We start from the raw sequence: 27,234 nt of genomic DNA, 5'->3' as shown, positions 1-27,234 counted from the left end.
AAGGGAGGGTAAGCACCAATTCAATATGAGCAGAGAGTATTGTATTCCTTTCGAATAGTAGTCATTTTATTGAGCAACTGGGGTTATTTAACCATCGTGACCAATGGGCTATAAATTTACAATAGGAGGAATTATAAAGTGCGGTTCTTCTTTCCATCTCGCATTGGAGGTTGAGATCGGAAATGAGGCGGGATAATAAAGGGGTTGTGGTGGATCTCCATAGTTTGGTGATGTTAATTTTTGCAGCTGCTAGAATGTGGATGATAATAGTGCGTACACTTACAGGGAATATGTCTATTCCGACGTGGAGAAGAGCTAGGGCGGGATTTGGAGTAATTGAAGTTCCTGTGAGTGATGAGATGATCTGGAAAACCTTGTTCCAATAAGATTTAAGGGATTTACAGTCCCATAGTATGTGAAGGAGAGATCCCTTTTCTCCACAGTGTCTCCAGCAGAGTTGTGAATGTTGAGGGTAAAATTGGGATAATTTAGTTGGTGTCAGATACCATTGGTGTAGGATTTTCAGGTATGTCTCCCAATGGGAGCTACATTTAGAGGCTTTAAAGGTGACAGTGAATGTTTTTTCCCAAGTGTTTAGAGTGATTGGTTGGGAGAAATTCTTTTCCCAATTGAGTAAGGAAGAATTGTGTGTAGGGAACTGCATTTCGGTTATTAGTGAATAGAAAGTCGAAATTCCTTTCTTAGGGTATTGTGTCTTTTGGAAGAATTGTCGTGCAGTTGCCGGAATTTCTATTTCAAGTGGTAATTGTGTTTTGTGAAGAGAGTGGGCAATTCGTATATAGGTATATTGTTCTTTGTCGGGAAGATGAAATTTCTTTTGGAGGACGGAGAATGAGTCTAGTTTGTGTTTTGTGTAGAGATCTTGGATATGGATTATACCAAGGCTGCTCCATGTTGATATGTTTAAGTGAGGAGTGAGGAGGCGTAGGGATGAAAAGGGAGTGGGAATTTTCACATTACCCTTGTTTGCTTGATTGTGGGCTGAAAAGTCAAACCAAGCATTTAAAGAAGCCTGGAAACATGGGTGCGTTTGTAGATTTTTAGGTAGGGTTGTCCTGGGTATGTACAGTATGTCTGTTATTGTGTGTGGTGAGCATAAGGAGTTTTCTAATTTGGTCCAGATCTTCTCGTCGGTTGGGTGCCACCAAAAGAAGAGTTGGTCTAAGAGGACTGCTTGGTAATATGATTTTAGGTGGGGGAGACCTGTCCCACCTCTGGAGGGTGGGCGTAATAATAAGTTCATGGAACATCTGGGTCTTTTAGAATTCCATAGAAATTTATTCAGCATAGCTTGAACTTTAGAGAAGAAGTTATGAGGGACTGGTATAGGAAGCGTTCAAAAAATATATAGTATTTTAGGTAATATACACATTTTTATGGTTGCTACTCTACCTAAAGTTGATAGTGTGGTTGTGCGTAAATTTTTTATTTCTTGGGGGATGGTTTCCAATAATGATTTGTAATTAGTTGCGAAAAGTTGGCTAGTGATTGCGGTAAGTTTGATCCCTAGATAGGGTATGCTATGTGATTCCCAGGTAAAGGGGAAATGTTTGGAAATTAGAGTTTTAGTATCAATAGGTGTATGCAGGTTGAGTATAGATGATTTGGGTTCATTGAGTTTATAATATGAAACATCCGCATAACTACGGATATGTGTACGTATCGAATGAATTGATTTATAGGGGTTTGTAATCATAAGAGTAATATCGTCTGCGAAGAGACTTAGTTTGTGCTCATGTTGATACATTTTAATCCCCGTAAAGTTTGAGTCATTTCTAAGATTGGTTGCTAATGGCTCGATGAGTAAGGCAAAAATTATGGGGGATAGTGGGCATCCTTGTCTGGTACCATTCGTTATACAGAAAGGTTGTGAAAGTGTGCCGTTGGTCAGTACTCTGGCGGTGGGCTTGGAGTAGAGGGATAGTATCGCTGAAAGCATCCAGTCTGTTATTCCAAATTTTTGTAATGTAAGATTCATAAATTGCCAATGAATTCGGTCAAATGCTTTTTCCGCATCTAATGATAGGAGAAGGGAGGGTTGTTTTGTGGTCTCGAGGTGATGCAGTATGGATATAATTCGTCTTGTAGCGTCTGGGGCCTGTCTACCGGGTATAAATCCCACTTGATCTGGGTGGACTAATGTAGGTAGATATGGGAGTAATCTTAGGACGATTATTTTGGCATATATTTTTATGTCTGTATTGAGTAATGAAATTGGTCTATAATTTTGTACTAATTGGGGATCTTTGCCCGGTTTTGGGATAGTGGTGATTATGGACTGTAGCATGTCCGGGGGAAATTCCCTATAGGTTGCGACATGATTATATATAAGGCCGCTAGGTGGGAAGTAAGATTGGGTGCTAGTGATTTGTAAAATTTGTTAATAAAACCATTGTTTCCTGGTGATTTGTTTAAAGGGAGAGTATTTATAGTTTTTTTAATCTCTAAGGGTGTTATCGGCATAGAGAGAGATTCAAGTTGAAGAGGAGTGATACAAGGAAGATTTGTGTTCTGTAGAAAGTTTCCAATGGAGAGAGTTGTTGGTTGGATTGTGTTTGGGTCATCCTTTATATTATACAGATCTTGGTAATATGTTGCAAACGCATTAGCTATGTCCTGTGGGTTTGTTAATATGGTGCGAGTGTTAGGGTGTTGAATTGTGGAGATTTTAGCTTTAAGTCGTTTTTGTTTGACAATTTTGGCGAGGAGTGAGTTTGCTTTATTTCCTAGTGCGTAAAATTTGTTTTTTGTTTTTTGAAGATTGTTATTAGAGATGAGCGAAGAAATGAAAAATTTGATTCGACTGATTCGGCGAATTCGTGGACAATATTCGATTCGAGTTGAATAAATTCGCTGTGAATTTAACTTAAAAAAGGGTGTTTCTAGGCTTCAGAGAGACTTAATATTAGTGCAGAACACTGTACCTTTAATTTAAATGCCCTTGGAGTCTGCTGGGGAAGAGAAATAATACTGTCAGTCAGTATGACATGCAGATGAGTGCCGTCGATCTTAGAATCACTGCACACTTCACTCATTTGGCCAGTCACGGGGCCAAAACCAGTGTTTGGAGCCACAGTGTGGCGGTGGAGCCAGCAGCAATGGGAGGCCATACAGCAACCTATGACAAAATGGAAACCAGCAGGAGTGTGAGGAGACCTGAAAGTGGCACATGGCAGAGTGGGAGCAATGGGAGGCGGTACAGGGAGCCAGGTCACACTGTGGGCCCAGCAGCAGCGTGACCAGGCGGTACGGGGGCCCATGGCCGATTTGGGGCCTGGTGCCACCTATGGAAGGCCTGTAATCTGCCAGCAACCTATGACAAAATGGAAAACCGCAGGAGTGTGAGGAGATTTCAAAGTGGCACATGGCAGAGTGCAAGCAATGGGAGGCCGTACAGGGACCCAGGTCACACTGTGGGCCCAGCAGCAGCGTGACCAGGCGGTACGGGGGCCCATGGCCGATTTGGGGCCTGGCGGCACCTATGGAAGGCCTGTAATCTGCCAGCAACCTATGTCAAAATGGAAAAGAACAGGAGTGTGAGGAGACCTCAAAGTGGCACATGGCAGAGTGGAAGCAATGGGAGGCCGTACAGGGACCCAGGTCACACTGTGGGCTCAGCAGCAGCGTGACCAGGAGGTACGGGGGCCCCTGGCCGATATGGGGCCTGGCGGCACCTATGGAAGGCCGCTAATCTGCCAGCAACCTATGACAAAATGGAAAACCGCAGGAGTGTAAGGAGACCTCAAAGTGGCACATGGCAGAGTGGAAGCAATGGGAGGCCGTACAGGGACCCAGGTCACACTGTGGGACCAGCAGCAGCGTGACCAGGAGGTACGGGGGCCCATGGCCGATATGGGGCCTGGCGTAACCTATGGAAGGCCGCTAATCTGCCAGCACCCTATGACAAAATGGAACCCTGGGCTGGGGCAGGCAGAACCGCCGTATCTTTATCACGTTTTTCACAGGCCACCGAATGGCGACGCTGCATATGCTGACGCAACGCTGTAGTCCCAACATGGGCCCCCTGGCCACGCTTGACTTTCTGGCCACATAGTCGACATTAGGCTATGTTTACTTCCTCGGGCGGCTTGACGAAAACTTGCCACACCGCCGAGTAGGAAACTTTGCACCCGCTACTCCTCACTGGCTGACTGCTACTTCCTCCGTGCACACCGGCACCACTACTGGCTGTGGTGGTAGGCTGCAGTGGAGCTGCTGCTCTACTCCGTGGCCGTTTGCCTCCACTGACACAGCTGCGACCCTGCTGCCTCCTGGCAGCAGCAATGGGAGGCCGTACAGGGACCCAGGTCACACTGTGGGCCCAGCAGCAGAGTGACCAGGCGGTACGGGGGCCCATGGCCGATATGGGGCCTGGCGGCACCAATGGGAGGCCGCTAATCTGCCAGCAACCTATGACAAAATGGACAACCGCAGGAGTGTGAGGAGATTTCAAAGTGGCACATGGCAGAGAGGAAGCAATGGGAGGCCGTACAGGGACCCAGGTCACACTGTGGGCTCAGCAGCAGTGTGACCAGGAGGTACGGGGGCCCATGGCCGATATGGGGCCTGGCGGAACCTATGGAAGGCAAGTAATCTGCCAGCAACCTATGTCAAAATGGAAAAGAACAGGAGTGTGAGGAGACCTCAAAGTGGCACATGGCAGAGTGGAAGCAATGGGAGGCCGTACAGGGACCCAGGTCACACTGTGGGCTCAGCAGCAGCGTGACCAGGAGGTACGGGGGCCCCTGGCCGATATGGGGCCTGGCGGCACCTATGGAAGGCCGCTAATCTGCCAGCAACCTATGACAAAATGGAAAACCGCAGGAGTGTAAGGAGACCTCAAAGTGGCACATGGCAGAGTGGAAGCAATGGGAGGCCGTACAGGGACCCAGGTCACACTGTGGGCCCAGCAGCAGCGTGACCAGGAGGTACTGGGGCCCATGGCCGATATGGGGCCTGGCGTAACCTATGGAAGGCCGCTAATCTGCCAGCAACCTATGACAAAATGGAAAACCGCAGGAGTGTAAGGAGACCTCAAAGTGGCACATGGCAGAGTGGAAGCAATGGGAGGCCGTACAGGGACCCAGGTCACACTGTGGGCCCAGCAGCAGCGTGACCAGGAGGTACGGGGGCCCATGGCCGATATGGGGCCTGGCGTAACCTATGGAAGGCCGCTAATCTGCCAGCAACCTATGACAAAATGGAAAACCGCAGGAGTGTAAGGAGACCTCAAAGTGGCACATGGCAGAGTGGAAGCAATGGGAGGCCGTACAGGGACCCAGGTCACACTGTGGGCTCAGCAGCAGCGTGACCAGGAGGTACGGGGGCCCATGGCCGATATGGGGCCTGGCGGAACCTATGGAAGGCCTGTAATCTGCCAGCAACCTATGTCAAAATGGAAAAGAACAGGAGTGTGAGGAGACCTCAAAGTGGCACATGGCAGAGTGGAAGCAATGGGAGGCCGTACAGGGACCCAGGTCACACTGTGGGCTCAGCAGCAGCGTGACCAGGAGGTACGGGGGCCCCTGGCCGATATGGGGCCTGGCGGCACCTATGGAAGGCCGCTAATCTGCCAGCAACCTATGACAAAATGGAAAACCGCAGGAGTGTAAGGAGACCTCAAAGTGGCACATGGCAGAGTGGAAGCAATGGGAGGCCGTACAGGGACCCAGGTCACACTGTGGGACCAGCAGCAGCGTTACCAGGAGGTACGGGGGCCCATGGCCGATATGGGGCCTGGCGTAACCTATGGAAGGCCGCTAATCTGCCAGCACCCTATGACAAAATGGAACCCTGGGCTGGGGCAGGCAGAACCGCCGTATCTTTATCACGTTTTTCCCAGGCCACCGAATGGCGACGCTGCATATGCTGACGCAACGCTGTAGTCCCAACATGGGCCCCCTGGCCACGCTTGACTTTCTGGCCACATAGTCGACATTAGGCTACGTTTACTTCCTCGGGCGGCTTGACGAAAACTTGCCACACCGCCGAGTAGGAAACTTTGCACCCACTACTCCTCACTGGCTGACTGCTACTTCCTCCGTGCACACCGGCACCACTACTGGCTGTGGTGGTAGGCTGCAGTGGAGCTGCTGCTCTACTCCGTGGCCGTTTGCCTCCACTGACACAGCTGCGACCCTGCTGCCTCCTGGCAGCAGCAATGGGAGGCCGTACAGGGACCCAGGTCACACTGTGGGCCCAGCAGCAGCGTGACCAGGCGGTACGGGGGCCCATGGCCGATATGGGGCCTGGCGGCACCAATGGAAGGCCTGTAATCTGCCAGCAACCTATGACAAAATGGACAACCGCAGGAGTGTGAGGAGATTTCAAAGTGGCACATGGCAGAGTGGAAGCAATGGGAGGCCGTACAGGGACCCAGGTCACACTGTGGGACCAGCAGCAGCGTGACCAGGCGGTACGGGGGCCCATGGCCGATATGGGGCCTGGCGGCACCAATGGAAGGCCTGTAATCTGCCAGCAACCTATGACAAAATGGACAACCGCAGGAGTGTGAGGAGATTTCAAAGTGGCACATGGCAGAGTGGAAGCAATGGGAGGCCGTACAGGGACCCAGGTCACACTGTGGGCTCAGCAGCAGCATGACCAGGAGGTACGGGGGCCCATGGCCGATATGGGGCCTGGCGGAACCTATGGAAGGCCTGTAATCTGCCAGCAACCTATGTCAAAATGGAAAAGAACAGGAGTGTGAGGAGACCTCAAAGTGGCACATGGCAGAGTGGAAGCAATGGGAGGCCGTACAGGGACCCAGGTCACACTGTGGGCTCAGCAGCAGCGTGACCAGGAGGTACGGGGGCCCCTGGCCGATATGGGGCCTGGCGGCACCTATGGAAGGCCGCTAATCTGCCAGCAACCTATGACAAAATGGAAAACCACAGGAGTGTGAGGAGACCTCAAAGTGGCACATGGCAGAGTGGAAGCAATGGGAGGCGGTACAGGGACCCAGGTCACACTGTGGGCTCAGCAGCAGTGTGACCAGGCGGTACGGGGGCCCATGGCAGATTTGACCTCGTTCATCCCATAGTCCTGCCGACTCACGAATAGCGTGGCCTCCTCAAAGGGCCTGAGCAAGCGCAGGTGTCACGCATGAGCTGCCAATGGCTGACATCTAAGTTACACAGGGAGTACCTTTATCCGCTTTTAACATCAGGAAATCTGTGATGGCCTTTCGCTGTTCGTAAAGGCGGTCTAACATATGTAGGGTTGAATTACACCTTGTTGCAACGTCACAGCATGAGGAGTCGGTACGGGGGCCCATGGCAGATTAGGGGCCTGGCAGCAGCTATGGGAGGCCCGTAATCTGCCAGCACCCTATGTCAAAAAATTCAACACACCAGCAGTGTGAAGAGACCTGAATGTGGCACATGGCAGAGTGTGGCGATGGAGACAGCAGCAATGGGAGGCCGTACAGGGACCCATGAGAGACTCTGGAATTGGCAGCAGCATGAGGAGGTGGTATATAGGGGCCCATGGCAGATTAGGGGCCTGGCAGCAGCTATGGGAGGCCCGTAATCTGCCAGCACCCTATGTCAAAAAATTCAACACACCAGCAGTGTGAAGAGACCTGAATGTGGCACATGGCAGAGTGTGGCGATGGAGACAGCAGCAATGGGAGGCCGTACAGGGACCCATGAGAGACTCTGGACTTGGCAGCAGCATGAGGAGGCGGTATATAGGGGCCCATGGCAGATTAGGGGCCTGGCAGCAGCTATGGGAGGCCCGTAATCTGCCAGCACCCTATGTCAAAAAATTCAACACACCAGCAGTGTGAAGAGACCTGAATGTGGCACATGGCAGAGTGTGGCGATGGAGACAGCAGCAATGGGAGGCCGTACAGGGACCCATGAGAGACTCTGGACTTGGCAGCAGCATGAGGAGGCGGTATATAGGGGCCCATGGCAGATTTGGGGCCTGGCAGCAGCTATGGGAGGCCCGTAATCTGCCAGCACCCTATGTCAAAAAATTCAACACACCAGCAGTGTGAAGAGACCTGAATGTGGCACATGGCAGAGTGTGGCGATGGAGACAGCAGCAATGGGAGGCCGTACAGGGACCCATGAGAGACTCTGGACTTGGCAGCAGCATGAGGAGGCGGTATATAGGGGCCCATGGCAGATTAGGGGCCTGGCAGCAGCTATGGGAGGCCCGTAATCTGCCAGCACCCTATGTCAAAAAATTCAACACAACAGCAGTGTGAAGAGACCTGAATGTGGCACATGGCAGAGTGTGGCGATGGAGACAGCAGCAATGGGAGGCCGTACAGGGACCCATGAGAGACTCTGGACTTGGCAGCAGCATGAGGAGGCGGTATATAGGGGCCCATGGAAGATTAGGGGCCTGGCAGCAGCTATGGGAGGCCTGTAATCTGCCAGCACCCTATGTCAAAAAATTCAACACACCAGCAGTGTGAAGAGACCTGAATGTGGCACATGGCAGAGTGTGGCGATGGAGACAGCAGCAATAAGAGGCCGTACAGGGACCCATGAGAGACTCTGGACTTGGCAGCAGCATGAGGAGGCGGTATATAGGGGCCCATGGCAGATTAGGGGCCTGGCAGAAGCTATGGGTGGCCCGTAATCTGCCAGCACCCTATGTCAAAAAATTCAACACACCAGCAGTGTGAAGAGACCTGAATGTGGCACATGGCAGAGTGTGGCGATGGAGACAGCAGCAATGGGAGGCCGTACAGGGACCCATGAGAGACTCTGGACTTGGCAGCAGCATGAGGAGGCGGTATATAGGGGCCCATAGCAGATTAGGGGCCTGGCAGCAGCTATGGGAGGCCCGTAATCTGCCAGCACCCTATGTCAAAAAATTCAACACACCAGCAGTGTGAAGAGACCTGAATGTGGCACATGGCAGAGTGTGGCGATGGAGACAGCAGCAATGGGAGGCCGTACAGGGACCCATGAGAGACTCTGGACTTGGCAGCAGCATGAGGAGGCGGTATATAGGGGCCCATGGCAGATTAGGGGCCTGGCAGCAGCTATGGGAGGCCCGTAATCTGCCAGCACCCTATGTCAAAAAATTCAACACACCAGCAGTGTGAAGAGACCTGAATGTGGCACATGGCAGAGTGTGGCGATGGAGACAGCAGCAATGGGAGGCCCGTAATCTGCCAGCACCCTATGACAAAAAATGGAACACACCAGCAGTGTGTGAGGAGACCTGAAAGTGGCACATGTTTGTGGCATGATTCATGGCGGATTTAGTCAGTTGTGTCAGGAACTGGTGGTTTGAAATCCAGACTAATCCACGCCTGATTCATTTTCACAAACGTGAGTCTCTCCACACTTTGGGTGGACAGTCGTGTCCTCCGCGGAGTTACAATACCTCCTGCCGCACTAAACACGCGCTCCGATGCCACGCTACTGGCCGGGCATGACAGCCTTTCAAGGGCAAATTCAGCTAGTTGGGGCCAAAGGTCAAGTTTCGTTGCCCAGTAGTCAAGGGGATTGTCTACCTCGGTTGGCAGGGTGCTGTCCAAGTAGGCCCAAGCCTGTTGTTTGAGCTCCTGCTCCAGGTCCACCTGATGCTGCTGCTGCTGCTGCTGCTGTGGCTGGTTAGTAGTTTCCTCACTGCGCTGGTGAAGAAAGCTACTCATCATCGACTGCAGACTGAGGCAGCCGCTGCTGGTGGAGCTGCCACTGCTCCTACCACCCCACCCCTCCCCTGCTGCCATGGCAGCGGAACGCGAGCGCACAGGGCCCACAGTGTCTGAGGATGGACGTTGGCGCAGAAAGGCAGAGACCAACTGACTACATAGGTGGTTTTTATAGTACGTAATTTTGGCCTCCCTCTCAGCAGGTGTGAAAAAGGCCACCATTTTGGAACGGTAGCGAGGGTCCAACAAGGTGGACAGCCAAAAGTCATCCCTCTGTCTGATGGTTATTATTCGGCTGTCGCTACGCAAGCAACCGAGCATGCTATGGGCCATTTGTGCCAAGGAATGCGAGGGACTCCCTGCCTCCATCTCCACAGCATACTGCCACGGTGCGTCTGGGTCCTCTGTCTCCTCCTCCTCCTCCTCTACCAGATGCTCCTGCTCCTCCACTCCTGTCCACTGAGTGGAAAAACCACCCATTTCACTCAATAATTCCTGAGCACAAATGTCCTCCTCTACCTCCTCCTCTTCTTCATGTCCTGGCCCCACAGGGGTCATGTGGCGTTGAGATCTGTGCACCACGTCTACCGCACCCTGACCAGCCATTGTTAACAGCATTTGTTCCAGGACGTGCAACAGAGGAATGACGTCGTTCATCCCATAGTCCTGCCGACTCACGAATAGCGTGGCCTCCTCAAAGGGCCTGAGCAAGCGGCAGGTGTCACGCATGAGCTGCCAATGGCTGACATCTAAGTTACACAGGGGAGTACCTTTATCCGCTTGTAACATCAGGAAATCGGTGATGGCCTTTCGCTGCTCGTAAAGGCGGTCTAACATGTGTAGGGTTGAATTCCACCTTGTTGCAACGTCGCAGATCAGGCGATGCTGTGGAATTCCGTTCTGCCGCTGCAGCTCAATGAGGGTGTTCTTTGCGGTGTAGGAATGGCTGAAATGCATGCACAGTTTACGTGACATTTTAAGGATGTCTTGCAGTGGGATGGTGGATTTTAGGAACCGCTTGACAACCAGATTGAACACGTGAGCCATGCATGGCGCATGGCACAACCTTCCTTGACGCAGAGCAGACATCATGTTCTTTCCGTTGTCGGTCAACATGGTTCCGATTTTCAGTTTGCGCGGAGACAGCCATCTGTCGATTTCTCTGTTCATTACACTCAGAAGTTCCTCCCCTGTGTGACTACGTTCGCCAAGGCATACCAGGTGCAGAACAGCGTGACACCGTTGCGCCCTGCACATGTGATATGCCGGTCGGGTAATGGGACTTGGCACGGGGGTGGCGGCTGAGGACACGGCGGAAAAAGAGGTGGTAGAGGCGGACATGTTTGCTGGACCAAGGACGTGCAAACGTGGAGGCAAAAGCGGCGTGACCTGTCCAAGTTGCTGGTGCGGCTGTGCCGGCACCACGTTCACCCAGTGGGCCGTAAATGACATATACTGTCCCTGACCGTAGTTACAGCTCCACACGTCGGCGCTGCCGTGCACTTTGGCAGAGACCGACATGCTCAAAGACTGGCCCACCATCTCTTCTACATGTGAATGCAGGGCTGGCACTGCCTTTATGGCGAAGAAATGACGGCTTGGCACTCTCCACCGAGGCGCGGCACAAGCCATCATTTCTCGGAAAGGTGCTGAGTCCACCAGTTGGAAAGGGAGGGACTGCAGCACCAGCAACTTGGACAGGAGGACGTTCAGCTTTTGCACCGTCGGGTGCGTGCTCGCAAACTGTTGTCTCTTGGAAACGGATTCCAAGAAAGACTGTTGACGGAATCCGAGAAGAGGAGTAGCAGGAGAAGGAGCATCTGAACGAGCGGAAGATGCCAACGAGCGACAACTCCCCTCAGCAGAGGTGTTGGAGCCTTAACTGGCTGATAGAGGGTGATTGACGACGTCGGGTGACGGAGCAAGTAACGGAGCGGGTGATGGAGCGGGGGCTGGGGCAGGCAGAACCGCCGTATCTTTATCACGGTTTTCCCAGGCCACCGAATGGTGACGCTGCATATGCTGACACAACGCTGTAGTCCCAACATGGGCCCCCTGGCCACGCTTGCATTTCTGGCCACATAGTCGACAGACGGCTACGTTTACTTCCTCGGGCGGCTTGACGAAAAATTGCCACACCACTGAGTAGGAAACTTTGCCCCCGCTACTCCTCACTGGCTGACTGCTACTTCCTCCGTGCGCACCGGAACCACTACTGGCCGTGGTGGTAGGCTGCAGTGGAGCTGGTGCTCTACTCCGTGGACGTTTGGCTCCACTGACACTGATGCGACCCTGCTGCCTCCTGGGCAACCCACCGACTGTTTCGCTCGCTGCCAAGCTGGCACCCTCTTCTCCTGATGATGCGGAAGAAATTGCCTGATGACGACGAGGCAGCCAAGTGCGATCAACCTCCTCATCATCAAGTAGGGTCTCCGCCTCACTACTAGCCCCCTCGGCTGCGTCTGGGTCAGGAGACAGACCTGTCTCTAGACCGGCTACCGAGCCACTCTCCTCGCCAGTACTTGTTCGCCTGGCTGCTGAAAAGGCCGATGTCTCCCCCTGTTCCTGACCGCCCTCTGTTAGCTCTTCCTCACTGTACAGTGGGGCTGAGCCCACAGCATGCGATACTTCGCTTGGTGAGGGAACAGCAAAGGACAGGGGCAGGTAGAGGACATGTGATTTCAGTGGGCTTGCTCCCGGGCCATGCCAACTAACGGTTGTGTCTGACGTACCCACCGACCGTTGGCTGTAGGTGTCAGAGGTGACCTGGGAAGAGGAAGACGACCGAGCCAACCAATCAATGACGGCATCGTTGTCGGTGGAGACACGACCGCTGGATGACACCGGGAGCACTGGCCTCTGGCTGCGAATAGTGCTGCCTCGACCCCTTCCTCTGCTGCCACGTCTGCTCGTTCCTAAAACATTGCCTCCTCTGCCACTCCTCTGCATGTTGTCTGACATACTCTTTAATTCAACGATTATGTGTCCCTGAGTAACAATTCTGTGTCCCTGAGTAACAATTCTGTGTCTGTGCGAGTAACAATTCTGTGGCCCTAAGTAACAGTTCTGTGGCCCTCAGTAACAGTTCTGTGTCTGTGCGAGTAACAATTCTGTGTCTGTGCGAGTAACAATTCTGTGGCCCTAAGTAACAGTTTTGTGGCCCTCAGTAACAGTTCTGTGGCCCTGAGTAACAATTCTGTGTCTGTGCGAGTAACAATTCTGTGGCCCTAAGTAACAGTTCTGTGGCCCTCAGTAACAATTCTGTGTCTGTGCGAGTAACAATTCTGTGGCCCTAAGTAACAGTTCTGTGGCCCTCAGTAACAATTCTGTGTCTGTGCGAGTAACAATTCTGTGGCCCTAAGTAACAGTTCTGTGGCCCTCAGTAACAGTTCTGTGGCCCTGAGTAACAATTCTGTGTCTGTGCGAGTAACAATTCTGTGGCCCTAAGTAACAGTTCTGTGGCCCTCAGTAACAATTCTGTGTCTGTTCGAGTAACAATTCTGTGGCCCTAAGTAACAGTTCTGTGGCCCTCAGTAACAGTTCTGTGGCCCTGAGTAACAATTCTGTGTCTGTGCGAGTAACAATTCTGTGGCCCTAAGTAACAGTTCTGTGGCCCTCAGTAACAATTCTGTGTCTGTGCGAGTAACAATTCTGTGTCCCTGATTAACGTTTCTGTGGCCCCAAGTAAAGGTTCTGTGGCCCTCAGTAACAATTCTGTGTCCCTGATTAACGTTTATGTGGCCCTAAGTAACGGTTCTGTGGCCCTCAGTAACAATTCTGTGTCCCTGATTAACGTTTCTGTGGCCCCAAGTAACGGTTCTGTGGCCCTCAGTAACAATTCTGTGTCCCTGATTAACGTTTATGTGGCCCTAAGTAATGGTTCTGTGGCCCTCAGTAACAATTCTGTGTCCCTGAGTAACAATTCTGTGTCTGTGCGAGTAACAATTCTGTGGCCCTAAGTAACAGTTCTGTGGCCCTCAGTAACAGTTCTGTGTCTGTGCGAGTAACAATTCTGTGTCTGTGCGAGTAACAATTCTGTGGCCCTAAGTAACAGTTCTGTGGCCCTCAGTAACAGTTCTGTGGCCCTGAGTAACAATTCTGTGTCTGTGCGAGTAACAATTCTGTGGCCCTAAGTAACAGTTCTGTGGCCCTCAGTAACAATTCTGTGTCTGTGCGAGTAACAATTCTGTGTCTGTGCGAGTAACAATTCTGTGGCCCTAAGTAACAGTTCTGTGGCCCTCAGTAACAGTTCTGTGTCTGTGCGAGTAACAATTCTGTGTCTGTGCGAGTAACAATTATGTGGCCCTCAGTAACAGTTCTGTGGCCCTGAGTAACAATTCTGTGTCTGTGCGAGTAACAATTCTGTGGCCCTAAGTAACAGTTCTGTGGCCCTCAGTAACAGTTCTGTGGCCCTGAGTAACAATTCTGTGTCTGTGCGAGTAACAATTCTGTGGCCCTAAGTAACAGTTCTGTGGCCCTCAGTAACAATTCTGTGTCTGTGCGAGTAACAATTCTGTGTCTGTGCGAGTAACAATTCTGTGGCCCTAAGTAACAGTTCTGTGGCCCTAAGTAACAATTCTCTGGCACTCAGTAACAATTCTGTCTGTCCCTGAGTAACAATTCTCTGGCACTCAGTAACAATTCTGTCTGTCCCTGAGTAACAATTCTGTGGCCCTAATAACGTTTCTGTGGCCCTAAGTAACAATTCTCTGGCACTCAGTAACAATTCTGTCTGTCCCTGAGTAACAATTCTCTGGCACTCAGTAACAATTCTGTCTGTCCCTGAGTAACAATTCTGTGGCCCTAATAACGTTTCTGTGGCCCTAAGTAACAATTCTCTGGCACTCAGTAACAATTCTGTCTGTCCCTGAGTATGAATTCTGTGGCCCTAACTAGCGTTTCTTTGTCCCTAAGTAACGATTCTGTGGCCCTCATTAACAATTCTGTGTCCCTGAGTAATGGTTCTCTGTCCCTAAGTAACTTTTCTCTGTCCCCAAGTATCGTTTCTGTGGCCCTAACTCTGTCCCTGTCCCTAGTACAGAGCGGTCTGCCTCTGTTCAATGACTGCAGGCAAATGAAGAATTCCAAAATGGCCGCTATTTATAGCTCGACCATTACACAGTGCTGGCTGGCTGGCTGCTGATTGGCTGATGCGATCACATGTCGTTGAGGAATGCATTATGGGTCAGCGCGCCTTGTCTGCGCGCCTTCCCAGACATCCCTGCTCCGTCGCCGCACATGTCAGCCGCCATTTTCTGAAAAATTTCGATTCGCGCGACCGAATTAGGCTATTTTTCGGATTCGGCACGAATCGAAATTTTTCCGATATTCAACTCGAATTCCATTTCGGCTACTTCGATTCGCTCATCTCTAATTGTTATCATAATTGTGGAGTAGGATGGTTCGTAGTCTGTTTCTGTTTAGGGTGAGGGCCGCGGACGTGGAAGGATTTGGGTTCTTTTTGTTTATCTCTTCATGTGCGCGGATGGAGGTCAGTAATTGGTCAATTTGTTGGGATCTGTGTCTATTTGTGCGGGAATTCAATTGTATGAGGATACCTCTCATGTAGGCTTTGTATGTTTGCCAAAGTGTAGTAATAGAGATATCAGGAGTAGAGTTCGTTTAAAAAAAAGGTTGTGGGCTTCTAGGATATGTTTCAGGTTTTCTGGGTTTCTCAGTAGTGAAGAGTTCAATCTCCAGATGGGTGGTATTGCTGAGCGTGGATTGTCATCTAAGGATATACTAATTGGAGCGTGATCTGACCAAGTTATGATACAGATGTTAGATGATCTCACATGCTGTAATGTCCATTTGTCAGTGATGAAATTGTCGATTCTTGAATAAGAGAGATGAGGAGGGGAGTAGTAGGTGTAATCTCTCTCAGTGCCGTGCTGACATCTCCAGATGTCATATAAGTCGTGGTCATGTAAAAAATGGTTAAAGTCAGGCTTGGTGGATTTTTTAGTGGAAGACGAATCTAAGAGCGGATTGCCCATAATGTTAAGATCGCCTCCGATGATAAGTCTGCCTTGTTTGTGTTGTGATATGATTTTGTGGAGTTTGCGGAAAAAAGACAGTTGTTTGCTGTTTGGGCCGTATACATTCACTAGCGTGTAGATGATATCGTCTATTTGGCACACCAAGATATGATAACGACCATGCGGGTCGGCTATGGTTCAGATAGTTCGGAATGCGATAGAGTCTTTAATGGCGGTGAGAACTCCATTCTTTTTTTTAGTATCAGTTGCCATAAATACTTTGGAGAATCTGTGTAGCTGTAGTGTAGGAATTTTTCCTGTGGCAAAGTGGGATTCTTGTATAAAGAAGATGTCGGCTTGGGATTTCCGGACTTCTTTGGAGAGCATCGATCTCTTGAAGGGAGAATTAAGGCCTCGTACATTAAGGGATGTGATTTTAATCATTTAATGGTCCTTTCTTGAGGTGTATATTTAAGTGGCGTGTTGTTTGAGAGAATCGTAGCTCAGTGTATGGCCATATGCGAGAAGAGAGGTTTCTGATATTGTTATGCGGAGTAGGTTCAATTGATGGATTAGAATCGGTCTTCCATATATATTCAAGGTAAGCAGGTCTTGAGTTAAAGTTGAGTACTTGGTGGTGCCACATTAGGGGAAGGTAAGGGACACATAGAACAATAGTAAAAAAAATCTTGCGCAAAATGCAAGCAAACCAAGTAGCTTCCTTAGCTACTGCAAAACTGGGGGGTTTGAACGGGCTTTGACCGTCAGAAGGGTCAAACCAGATGTAAACACGTAAAACAATTTTCATCGGTTCTAGGCCGATCGCCAGTAACTCGGTATTGAACTAGAGCCTCTGGGGAAGAGCGTAAATATAAGTTTGTCTCAACTTATCTTGATCTGCGTTGTTAGTCATGTTGTCTCCATATGTTGGAGGGAAGGTGGTGCAGCTCCCTGCGAATCTATGGGTATGATGTTCCATGTTTTAAGTAGGTCTAAGCCTGCTTCTAGAGATTTGATCGTGAAAATTCTGCCTTGGTGTCGCACTGTTAGCTTCGTGGGGAAACCCCATTGGTAAGCTATGTTATGGTTTCTTAGGGCCTTGGTAATGGTAACCATTTTTTTCCTGTTGAGAAGTGTAGCTTTTGATAAATCAGCATATAATCTAATATTTGCATGTGTTGGTGGGAGTGACGGTGGATTTCTGGCCGCCGTCATGATTCTCTCTTTGATATGATAGAAATGTATACGAGCCAAAACATCTCTCGGAATAGCAGCGGATAGGAATGAAGGTTTGGGCAACCTATGGGCTCGATCGATCGCCAGCTCCAAGTCAGGGATCGTTGGAATGAGAAGCTTGATGTACTGTTGTAGATAAGGTAGTAGTGTCTCATTAGTAACAGATTCAGGTATCCCTCTAAATTTAATGTTGTTGCGGCGCGATCTATCTTCTAGATCGGCAAGTTTTAGGTTGATTTGTTCAATTTCCGAAGTGTGATCTGCGTGAGCATCAATCAAATCGTTATGTGCCGTTATGATATCTCCCATATTGGTTTCTATATGCTGTATTCTGCGTTCTTGTTGACTTATAATGCTCGTAATTTGGTTGAGCGACGTGGAAATATCAGTATATAGGGTCTGACATAATGATGAGAGCATGTTTCTCTCTGTCAGCGGTTGGTCTGATGCAGGGAACGCATCGATTTCAGTAAAGGCTGCGTGTGGCGTTGGAGATGGGAGATTTAGGGCCTGATATGCAGGGCCAGGGTCATCATCTAAGCGTGGCCGAGATTTAGCTGGGCTGCTGGTTGTGGGGGACAATGGAGGTGATAACTCACCAGGGTCCCCTGGGTACAGCTGCTGCCTCAATCTGGGATCCGTATGCTGGGCCCTGTAGTCCTCCTCAGTGCTGCCTCTGTCTCCGTCTGTCTTCCTGTGTGCTGTTGCGGGCGCCATTTTGGATTCCCGGCCCTACCGCCGGGAAGAAATTTGTCAGCTTTCTGGGTTGCCCCGGGGTTTTCCTCCTGCGGGGCATATGTGTAGAGGTGTGGGCACCCTTCATGAAGGGCTGTGAGCCGTTTGTGGTCCCCAGGGTCGGTGTGTGCCGCTTAGTGCTGGCGGATGGACGGAGCTGCCTTCAAAGCGCTGCCATACAGGAGCCGGCCGGCATGCGCCCCCGGAATCGCACCCACTTAAATACCCCTGTATCCTATCTTCAAAATGCGACCCTCAAGGGGTCACAAAGTGTAAATGCAAGTAGATAATCACTGATTGCTGTGGATGCCATGGAGAGGAGCTTTTGTGTGTTTCATCACTGAGATCCATCTGGTTGAGGATTATCTACTTGCATTTACGCTTTGTGACCCCTTGAGGGGATATCATGCATTTTGGATAATGCACTATATGCAATTTATATTTCTTTGAGGGTATTAAGCGGAGGAAGAGGAGTTTATCACTTGTGAAAGAAAGAAATTTCTAATAGAAGACATCAGCACTATTGGGTTTTCTTGACACGGAGACGCTGACTAAGAGTTGGACTATATGTTAACTTTATAGACTTCATAAATCTCCTTACTCTCCACCAGATATCATGGTCATGTATATTATATTTTTATTTCATTTTATTTTATTATATTTTATCACTGGAGAATGTGTTTCACGCATTAGTTGGCCACAGCGCCACTGGATTATTTATGTTCACTTATGTATAGTTATTTCATTTAAGGTGGCAGCAGTGGTCATTATTTGTTTATTATCACTTTAATGAGATTATTTAGACATTTTATTTGAGTACGCATTCAGCGCAAGGGCTTTTGGTTGTGTTTGATGGTCACTCAATACCTAGATATCTCCAGTTTTTTACATCTTCTATATATACTGTCTAACACCTTTTACAAAGGTCAGCCATGTGCAATACCATGGTCACCTCTAGTCTAGTGTGTACTTCAAAATAAATATTAGGCTACATTTCCTAGGGAGGAGATTATAGGAAAATGGTTTAAGAAGGAGGATGTCCAGTTGAGAGATATAATGGTGGGGGGAAGGGGGGGGGGATTGAGATCACTTAAGGATTTGGAAAAGGAAAAAGGAGACATTTTCACTAAGATAGATGAGTGGCGGTATCACCAATTAAAACATTTTGTTGGTAATCTTCCGAAACCTTTGAGATCTAGAAAGGATTGGAATTTGTTTGAGAGGTTGTTGGAGTCACGGGGAGATGGGAAACACGGCACTGCTAAAATATATAAGATTCTCACTGAATTAGACACAAAGCCAATGTATATACTGAAATGGGAAAGATTTGGGGGTTGTGATAGAAGAGGATAAACAGAAGAAAATATATAAATTAATTTACGAGAATGCGAGAGGTGGAAATAAATTACAAGTGTTTGATAAGATGGCACATTACACCAATTGTTGAACATAAGATGAGTGGGGAGAACTCACCGGGGTGTTGGCGGGGATGTGGAGAAATAGGCATGTCATATCACATATGATGGGAGTGTACAAAAATTCAAGTATTTTGGAAGACAATAGTTCATTTAATTGGGATGATTACTGAGATGAATATGGGATTGGATCCAGAGATTTGTCTATTACATAGCACAGCGTTATCAGTAAACAAATACAAGGAATGGGGTATATGGTATTATCTAAACCCAGCAAAAGGTTTGATACCCAAGTTTTGGCGTAAGACAGAGGTGCCGAAGGAAGAGGATTGGGTAGATAGAGTGAACCAGATTTATAGGATGGAGAAAGTGTATCATATGCAGGAAGACAAGATGGGGTTATACTATGTGAAATGGAAAAAATGGGAAAAATTTGTACTGAAGGCGAAATATATGAAGCTTTAGGGTGTGACATGTGAAAGTGCCTCTTACTTTTGTAGGGTAGACGTGGAGAAATGCAGGGTGGGTAGTATGGGGGGGGGGAGGGAAGGGAAGTTAGTTGGGTGGGGAATAGTTATAGAAAGGGATATAAATAATGGTTTTGTTTGTCTTATTAGAAAACAATGGAATATGTATTTTATCTGGGAACGTAATAAATTTTTAAATTTAAAAAAAAAAAAAAAAAAAGCTACATTTCCTACAGGTTCTAGTTTTATGCCTTTAGTAGTTCTCAGTGACTAAAAGAGTGACAGTCTTTGGCTAAAACATATGCTTAATCACACTGCAGATATTCATATGTGTCTCCAAATTTCTCCATAGATTCAAGATATTGTCCGCATGGAGTCTCTGCTCACCATCCTCCGGGAGGAGAAGGTTGGAGATCAAGGGATGGATGTGGCAATCCTGCAAGCTTTGCTGAAAGGTCAGAGATTGACACCAGCAGACAAAACATTTCTCTGAGGCTTGTTTACAGAGAAAATTTCCTCTTTACATTAGATATTTTGTGGACACCGGACTTGCACAATAAAGTGTATCTTTTCCCATTTTTTTTTTCATTTTAGTTATTTATTTTTTTATTTCAGGTACTTATATAGCGCCATCAATTTTACGCAAAGTACCCCTAACAAACTGGCTGGAGTCAACAAACTGGCTGGAAACCTTTGCCAGGGAGGTCATGAGATACTGATTAATTCCCTACCCAACCAGTGTTACTAGTTAAGGTGTAGAGAAGCTGGAAAATAAACAAAGTGACACAGAAATATTATGATAATCTGATAAATAAAGTCTTCATAGAAGTAAGAAAACAACATAATAATGACCATTGATGACATATCTGTCTTTCAGCCTCTCACAAAGCTGATCCCAATAGCCAGGAGAACAGGGACCATCAGCTGAAGCTTGCCGTGTCCTGGAACTGGCCAGAGATTGAGACTCAGATGTTCACTGAAGGCTGGACCTGGAAGGTCGTTTATTCTTTGTTGTCACTTAATCCCTGTTCATTGCCCTCTTTCCCTCATTTTGAATATGGTGACATATGTTGTGGTTTGTCAGCTCTGCATTATATTCTGATATGAGAGGTGTGAACCTATATTTTAACTTGGTTAGGTTGTACATTTAGTATGCTGCAACAGAATCTGTGAAGCAGGGGCGGACTGACGGAGGGTCCTGGATCAGTAGGGGGTCCCATGAGATGCCCCTAGTACCTTTCATAGGCTTTTTTTGGGTGTGGTTTGAATGTGGGTGAGGGCTCAGGGGCCCCATGATCCCCTATTGCCCGGGGGCCCCCTATGAGTTGTCAGTACGCCCCTGCTGTGAAGTATTGTTGTCTTATTAGCTGGTGTTCATTTTTCAATTTAAAGCTTTTTCTTGCTTGTCTTCTAGCCATCTGATCTGTATCCCAGGTTGACACTGTCACTTATTGATGACAAACCGTCATTTGTGCGCCTGCTCCTGGAGCGTGGAGTCAGTCTGGTGGAGTACCTGACCAGGGACACTCTCACCTACTTGTACAATAATACAAAATCATCCAGTTTGATTCACAGCAAACTTGTGAGACAAGCCACATCAAAGAGATCAAAGGAAGTATCCAAAATAGAGCTTCATCATGTCTTCCATGTCCTACAGGATCTTCTGGGAGACCTAACAGAACCCTTGTACCCAGAAGCCAAGCATAAACAGAGTCTGCCAGAAGTCAACATCGAGGTGAGCAATGTGACCTTTCCCACATGGAAGAAAAATATATTAGAAATATATGTTAACCGTCTCCCGCCCACCATATAAGGAAATGACGGGTGCAAGGTGGTTCTCTCGTCTTCCCATTCTAAGCGCACATGCGTGGCTCCAGGGGCGCACAGTGCGGCGATAGGTGGCGCGCTGTGTCCCTCAGACACAACGGATCACCAATCAATGGAAAGAGCTGAAGATGTCGCCTCGGTCATGTGATCAGCTGTGTCCAATCACAGCTGATCGCATGTAAATAGGGAAATGCCGGTCTGGCAACAGCATTCATGATAGACTGAAGAGGGGATAGCCTGCGATGAGGTCGGCCAATGAGGAGGGAGTTACAATAGTCAAGGCGAGATATAACAAGGGAGTGAATGAGTTGCTTAGTGGTTTCCGAGGTTAGGAACAGTCGTATCTTGGAGATAAGGCAAAGTCTACAAGATTTGGACAGTGGTTGGATTTGGGACTGAAAGGACAGATGGGAGTCTAGGATAACACCTAGTACCCTGGCGTGGGGGAAGGGACTGATGATTGTGTTATTGATCTTGATGGAGAAGTCGGGGGAGGGGGCATGGGCTGGAGGGAATACTAAGAGCTCAGTTTTGGAAAGATTGAGTTTGAGGAAGTGTAAGGACATCCATGCTGATATGTCCCTTAGTAGGTTAGTAATGTGAGAGGAGACTGAAGGGGTGAGGTGTAGAAAGATAGATTTGTGTGTCATCAGCATAGAGATGGTACTTAAAGCCATGAAAACTCTCCATTTCTTGTATCCATTTGTTGTATTCCTCTCAAACTTGTCTAACTTTTGTTTTTCTGTAGCTTTAAGTTCTGAAACAGGCCATCCATCATGAAGGGGGTACAAACATCCAACTGGCAGAGTTAGAATCTTTAATTTGTGTATTATCTTTTGCCATTTTCTGTTTCATCTCCTCCTAATATTCTTACCCCCCTACGTCTTGAGATTGGTTGGAGTTGATTGGATGAAAGTAAATAGAACAGGAAGGTGACATGATATTGACCACTTTTGTTGAGTGCTAGAAGTAACTTATGACAATCTTTACTCTTGATGACCTGCAATGGTGTAAAAAAGGAAAAGAGCAATGATACGAGTCTGATATGAATTTTGTATCCTCAGGTGACTGCGAAAGTAGAAACTATGAAACCCAAAAATGAGCAGCAGTTGGACCACCCTGTGAAGGATCTTCTCATCTGGTGCATCGTGCAGAACCGAGCAGAGATGGCAGACATTTTCTGGAATCTGGTAGAGAAATGCTGTTCCCTCTTAGCCAATCTTTGCCCTCTTTTCCCGAATTGCTGTTGTTTTGTACCCATCCTCAGGGATCAGAAAATTACAAAGAGCCTAAAAGTTGAACTAGGATTACTGAGGGCTTGGACACTCAAGAAAAACATAAATGTGCATCGACAAAAATGATTTTGTTGTGTCCCTAAACTGTTTTCCTGTCCATAATTCTTATAGCCCTGATGTGGGTGATGTGACTGTAGGCCAGGGTTTTTGTGTTCTATACAGAGAGCCAAATTCGAAATATAAACATAATGCTGAATATTGCTGATTTCCTATGTGTATTAGTGTTAGAATAGAGCCTTCTTCTAAAATTCAAATTTCGAAAAGAATAGACTAGAACAAAACAGAGCAGAAAATAAAGGAATAGAATAAAAAAGAACAGAAAAAATAGAATAGATTGGAATAGAATAGAAAAGAAAGGAACATTATGACATAGAAAAGAATAGAATAGAACAGAATAGAAAAAAAATAATAATAGTAAGGAATACAGTAAAACAGAACAGAATAGAATACAAAAAGTCATAGCAAAAAAAACAAACAACAGAAAAAAAGAGAATAGAGTAGAAAATAAAGGAATATGATAGAAAAGAACAGAAACAATTGAATAGATTGGAATAGAAAAGAATATAAAATAAAGGGACATTATGGAATATAAAAGAATAGAATAGAACATCAAATAATAATAGAAAATAATTCAGTAAAACAGAACAGAAGAGAATAGAAAATACAAGAATAGAATAAAATAGAATATAAAATAAAGGAATAGAATAGTAAAGAATAGAATAGAATCTAAAAATAAAATAAAAGAATGGAAAAAATGAAAATAGAATAAAACAGAATATAGTCATCTTCTGAAATTCAAATCCGGAAAAGAATAGAAAAAGATAAAATATAATTGATAATAATAGAGTAAAACAAAACAGAATAGAATATAAAAGAATAGAATAGAAAAAGAAAAGAGAAGAATGAAAAAAAAATAAAATAGAAAGAATATAGCTATCTTCTGAAATGCAAATTTCAAAAAGAATAGAACAGAATAAAACAGAATAGAATAGAAAAGGATAGAGTAAAATAGAACAGAATAGAAAATAAAACAATAGAATAAAATAGAAAATAAAGGAATAGACTAGTAGAGAATAGAATAGAAAAGAATAGAATATACAAATAAAATAAAAGAATGGAAAAATATAAAATAGAATAAAACAGAATATAGTTGTGTTCTGAAATTGAAATCTGAATGAATAGAATATAAAAGAATAGAATAGAAAAAGAAAAGAGAAGAATGGAAAAAAAAATAAAATAGAAAGAATATAGCCATCTTCTGAAATTCAAATTTCTAAAAGAATGGAATACAATAAAACAGAATAGAATAGAAAATAATAGAGTAAAACAGAACAGAATAGAATAGAAAATAAAAGAATAGACTAAAATAGAATATAAAATAAAGGAATGGAATAGTAAAGAATAGAATAGAAAGAAAAGAATATAAAAGAATAGAATAGAAAAAGAAAAGAATGAAAAAAAAATAAAATAGAACGAATATAGCCATCTTCTGAAATTCAAATTTCAAAAAGAATAGAATAGAATGAAACAGAACAGAATAGAAAAGAATAGAGTAAAACAGAATAGAATAGAAAATAAAAGAATAGAATATAAAATAAAGGAATAGAATAGTAAAAAAAAAAGAACAGAATAGAAAAAAATAGATTATAAAAATAAAATAAAAGAATGGAAAAAAATAAAATAGAATAAAACAGAAATAATAGTCATGTTCTGAAATTCAAATCTGGAAAAGAATAGAACAAAACAAAACAGAATAGAATAGAAAATAATAGAGTAAAACAGAACAGAATAGAATAAAAAATAAAAGAATAGAATAAGATAGAAGATAAAGGAATGGAATAGTGAAGAATGGAATAGAAGAGAAAAAGAAAAGAATGGAAAAAAATAGAATGGAAAAAAATAGAATAGAAAGAATATAGCCATCTTCTGAAATCAAATTTCAAAAAGAATAGAATAAAATAAAACAGAACAGAATAGAATATAAAATAAAAGAATAGAAAATAAAGGAAAGGAATATAAAATAATAGAATATAATAAAATAGAATAAAAAATAAAGGAATGGAATAGTAAAGAATATAATAGAAAGAATAGAAAATAATATAAAAGAATAGACTTGAAAAAGAAAAGAATGGAAAAAAATTAAACAGAAAGAATATAGCCATCTTCTGAAATTCAAATTTCAAAAAGAATAGAATAGAATGAAACAGAATAGAAAAGAATAGAGTAAAACAGAACATAATAGAAGAGAAAAAAATAGCAGAGAAAATAAAGGAACGGAAAAGAAAATAATAGAATAGCTGCTAAATCTTTGATTCCCAAATTTTGGAAGTCCTCCAATACCCCTTCTATTAAGTACTGGATTTGAACTATAGACAATATTTATGAGATGGAAGAGACAGCAGCCATAGCACAGGAACGAACAAAGAAATTCCATAAAACTGGACTGCCTGGTCCTTATTCCAACTCTCAGGATGACTTGACATCTAATTGAATACGTATCAATAACAGAACATTCTAGACAACTGTCTTACTTATATCCCTATTTACCTTAATTGTAATTTTGCGCTTTATTTGTATTGATTTCCCGCTTCATGGTCTCTTTATTTGTATTGATTCCCCCCTTCCTTTTTTTTTAAATTTAAATATTTATTAGTTTTTCATATTATTACAAAAATTCCATTAAAAGAGACACAATACATATAAATAATCAATACGTTTCTACTTTGCCCCTTCTAATTACCTCTTTTCTTTCCCTCCCCTCCCAACCCATTTCGACCCCCCTTCCCCCTCTCTCCCCACTGCAAGATCTCCAATCTCTCAAGGTCCAATAACTTTAAATAACTTCCTAGTTTAAAATCTTCTATAGAGATGAGCGAATCGAAGTAGGCGAAGTGGAATTTGTTTCGAATATTAGAAAAATTTCGAAAATTAGCAAACTTCGGATGCGCAAATCGAAATTTTTCCTAAAATGGCGGCGACATGTGCGGCGATAGAGCGGGGATGTCTGGGAAGGCGCGCAGACAAGGCGCGCTGACCCATAATGCATTCATTCATGACATGTGATCGCATTAGCCAATCAGCAACCAGCCAGCCAGCACTGTGTAATGGTCGAGCTATAAATGGCGGCCATTTTAGAATTCTCCATTTGCCTCCAGTCATTCAAGAGAGGCAGACCTGGCTGTATTGAGGGAGAGAGTTAGGGACACAGAAACGTTACTTAGGGACACAGAAACGTTACTTAGGGACACAGAAACGTTACTTAGGGCCACAGAAACGTTACTTAGGGCCACAGAAACGTTACATAGGGCCACAGAAACGTTACTTAGGGCCACAGAATCGTTACTTAGGGCCACAGAAACGTTACTTAGGGCAACAGAAACGTTACTTAGGGCCACAGAATCGTTACTTAGGGCCACAGAAACGTTACTTAGGGCCACAGAATCGTTACTTAGGGCCACAGAAACGTTACTTAGGGCCACAGAAACGTTACTTAGGGCCAGAGAAACGTTACTTAGGGACACAGAATCGTTACTTAGGGACACAGAACCGTTACTTAGGGCCACAGAAACGTTACTTAGAGACACAGAATTGATACTCAGGGACAGACACTGAATTGTTACTCAGGGACAGACACAGAATTGTTACTCAGGGACAGACACAGAATTGTTACTGAGGGACACAGAATTGTTACTGAGGGACACAGAATTGTTACTCAGGGACAGACACAGAATTGTTACTCAGGGACAGACACAAAATTGTTACTGAGGGACACAGAATTGTTACAGAGGGACACAGAATTGTTACTGAGGGACACAGAATTGTTACTGAGGGACACAGAACTGTTACTCAGGGACACAGAACTGTTACTCAGGGACAGACACAGAATTGTTACTGAGGGACACAGAATTGTTACTGAGGGACACAGAATTGTTACTCAGGGACAGACACAGAATTGTTACTGAGGGACACAGAACTGTTACTCAGGGACACAGAATTGTTACTCAGGGACACAGAACTGTTACTCAGGGACAGACACAGAATTGTTACTGAGGGACACAGAATTGTTACTGAGGGACACAGAATTGTTAATCAGGGACAGACACAGAATTGTTACTCAGGGACAGACACAGAATTGTTACTGAGGGACACAGAATTGTTACTGAGGGACACAGAATTGTTACTGAGGGACACATAATTGTTACTCAGGGACACAGAACTGTTACTCAGGGACACAGAACTGTTACTCAGGGACACAGAAATGTTACTCAGGGACACAGAAATGTTACTCAGGGAAAGACACAGAATTGTTACTGAGGGACACAGAATTGTTACAGAGGGACACAGAATTGTTACTGAGGGACACAGAGTTGTTACTCAGGGACAGACACAGAATTGTTACTGAGGGACACAGAACTATTACTCAGGGACACAGAACTGTTACTCAGGGACACAGAACTGTTACTCAGGGACAGACACAGAATTGTTACTGAAGGACACAGAATTGTTACTGAGGGACACAGAATTGTTACTGAGGGACACAGAATTGTTACTCAGGGACACAGAACTGTTAATCAGGGACACAGAACTGTTACTCAGGGACACAGAACTGTTACTCAGGGACACAGAACTGTTACTCAG

General features: G+C 45.9%; 1 protein-coding gene across 1 annotated transcript in view; it reads left to right on the top strand.

Moving 5' to 3' along the window:
* The window catches only part of LOC149467462 (transient receptor potential cation channel subfamily M member 2-like), a 342,560-nt gene that overhangs the window by 46,894 nt on the left and 268,432 nt on the right, over positions 1-27,234 (top strand). Inside the window, exons 10-13 of the mRNA XM_089671623.1 lie at positions 19,827-19,929; positions 20,352-20,470; positions 20,889-21,209; positions 22,366-22,491. Coding sequence (XP_089527749.1) covers positions 19,827-19,929; positions 20,352-20,470; positions 20,889-21,209; positions 22,366-22,491 — 669 coding nt within the window. The remainder of the gene's footprint in view (positions 1-19,826; positions 19,930-20,351; positions 20,471-20,888; positions 21,210-22,365; positions 22,492-27,234) is intronic.

This window comes from Staurois parvus, unplaced genomic scaffold (assembly GCF_062004578.1).
Source record: "Staurois parvus isolate SC_StPar_1 unplaced genomic scaffold, SC_StPar_1.0 ptg000109l, whole genome shotgun sequence".
Taxonomy (NCBI): Eukaryota; Metazoa; Chordata; class Amphibia; order Anura; family Ranidae; genus Staurois; species Staurois parvus.
The sequence above is the reverse complement of the archived record's forward strand: the minus strand, read 5'-3'. Positions and strand labels throughout refer to the sequence as shown.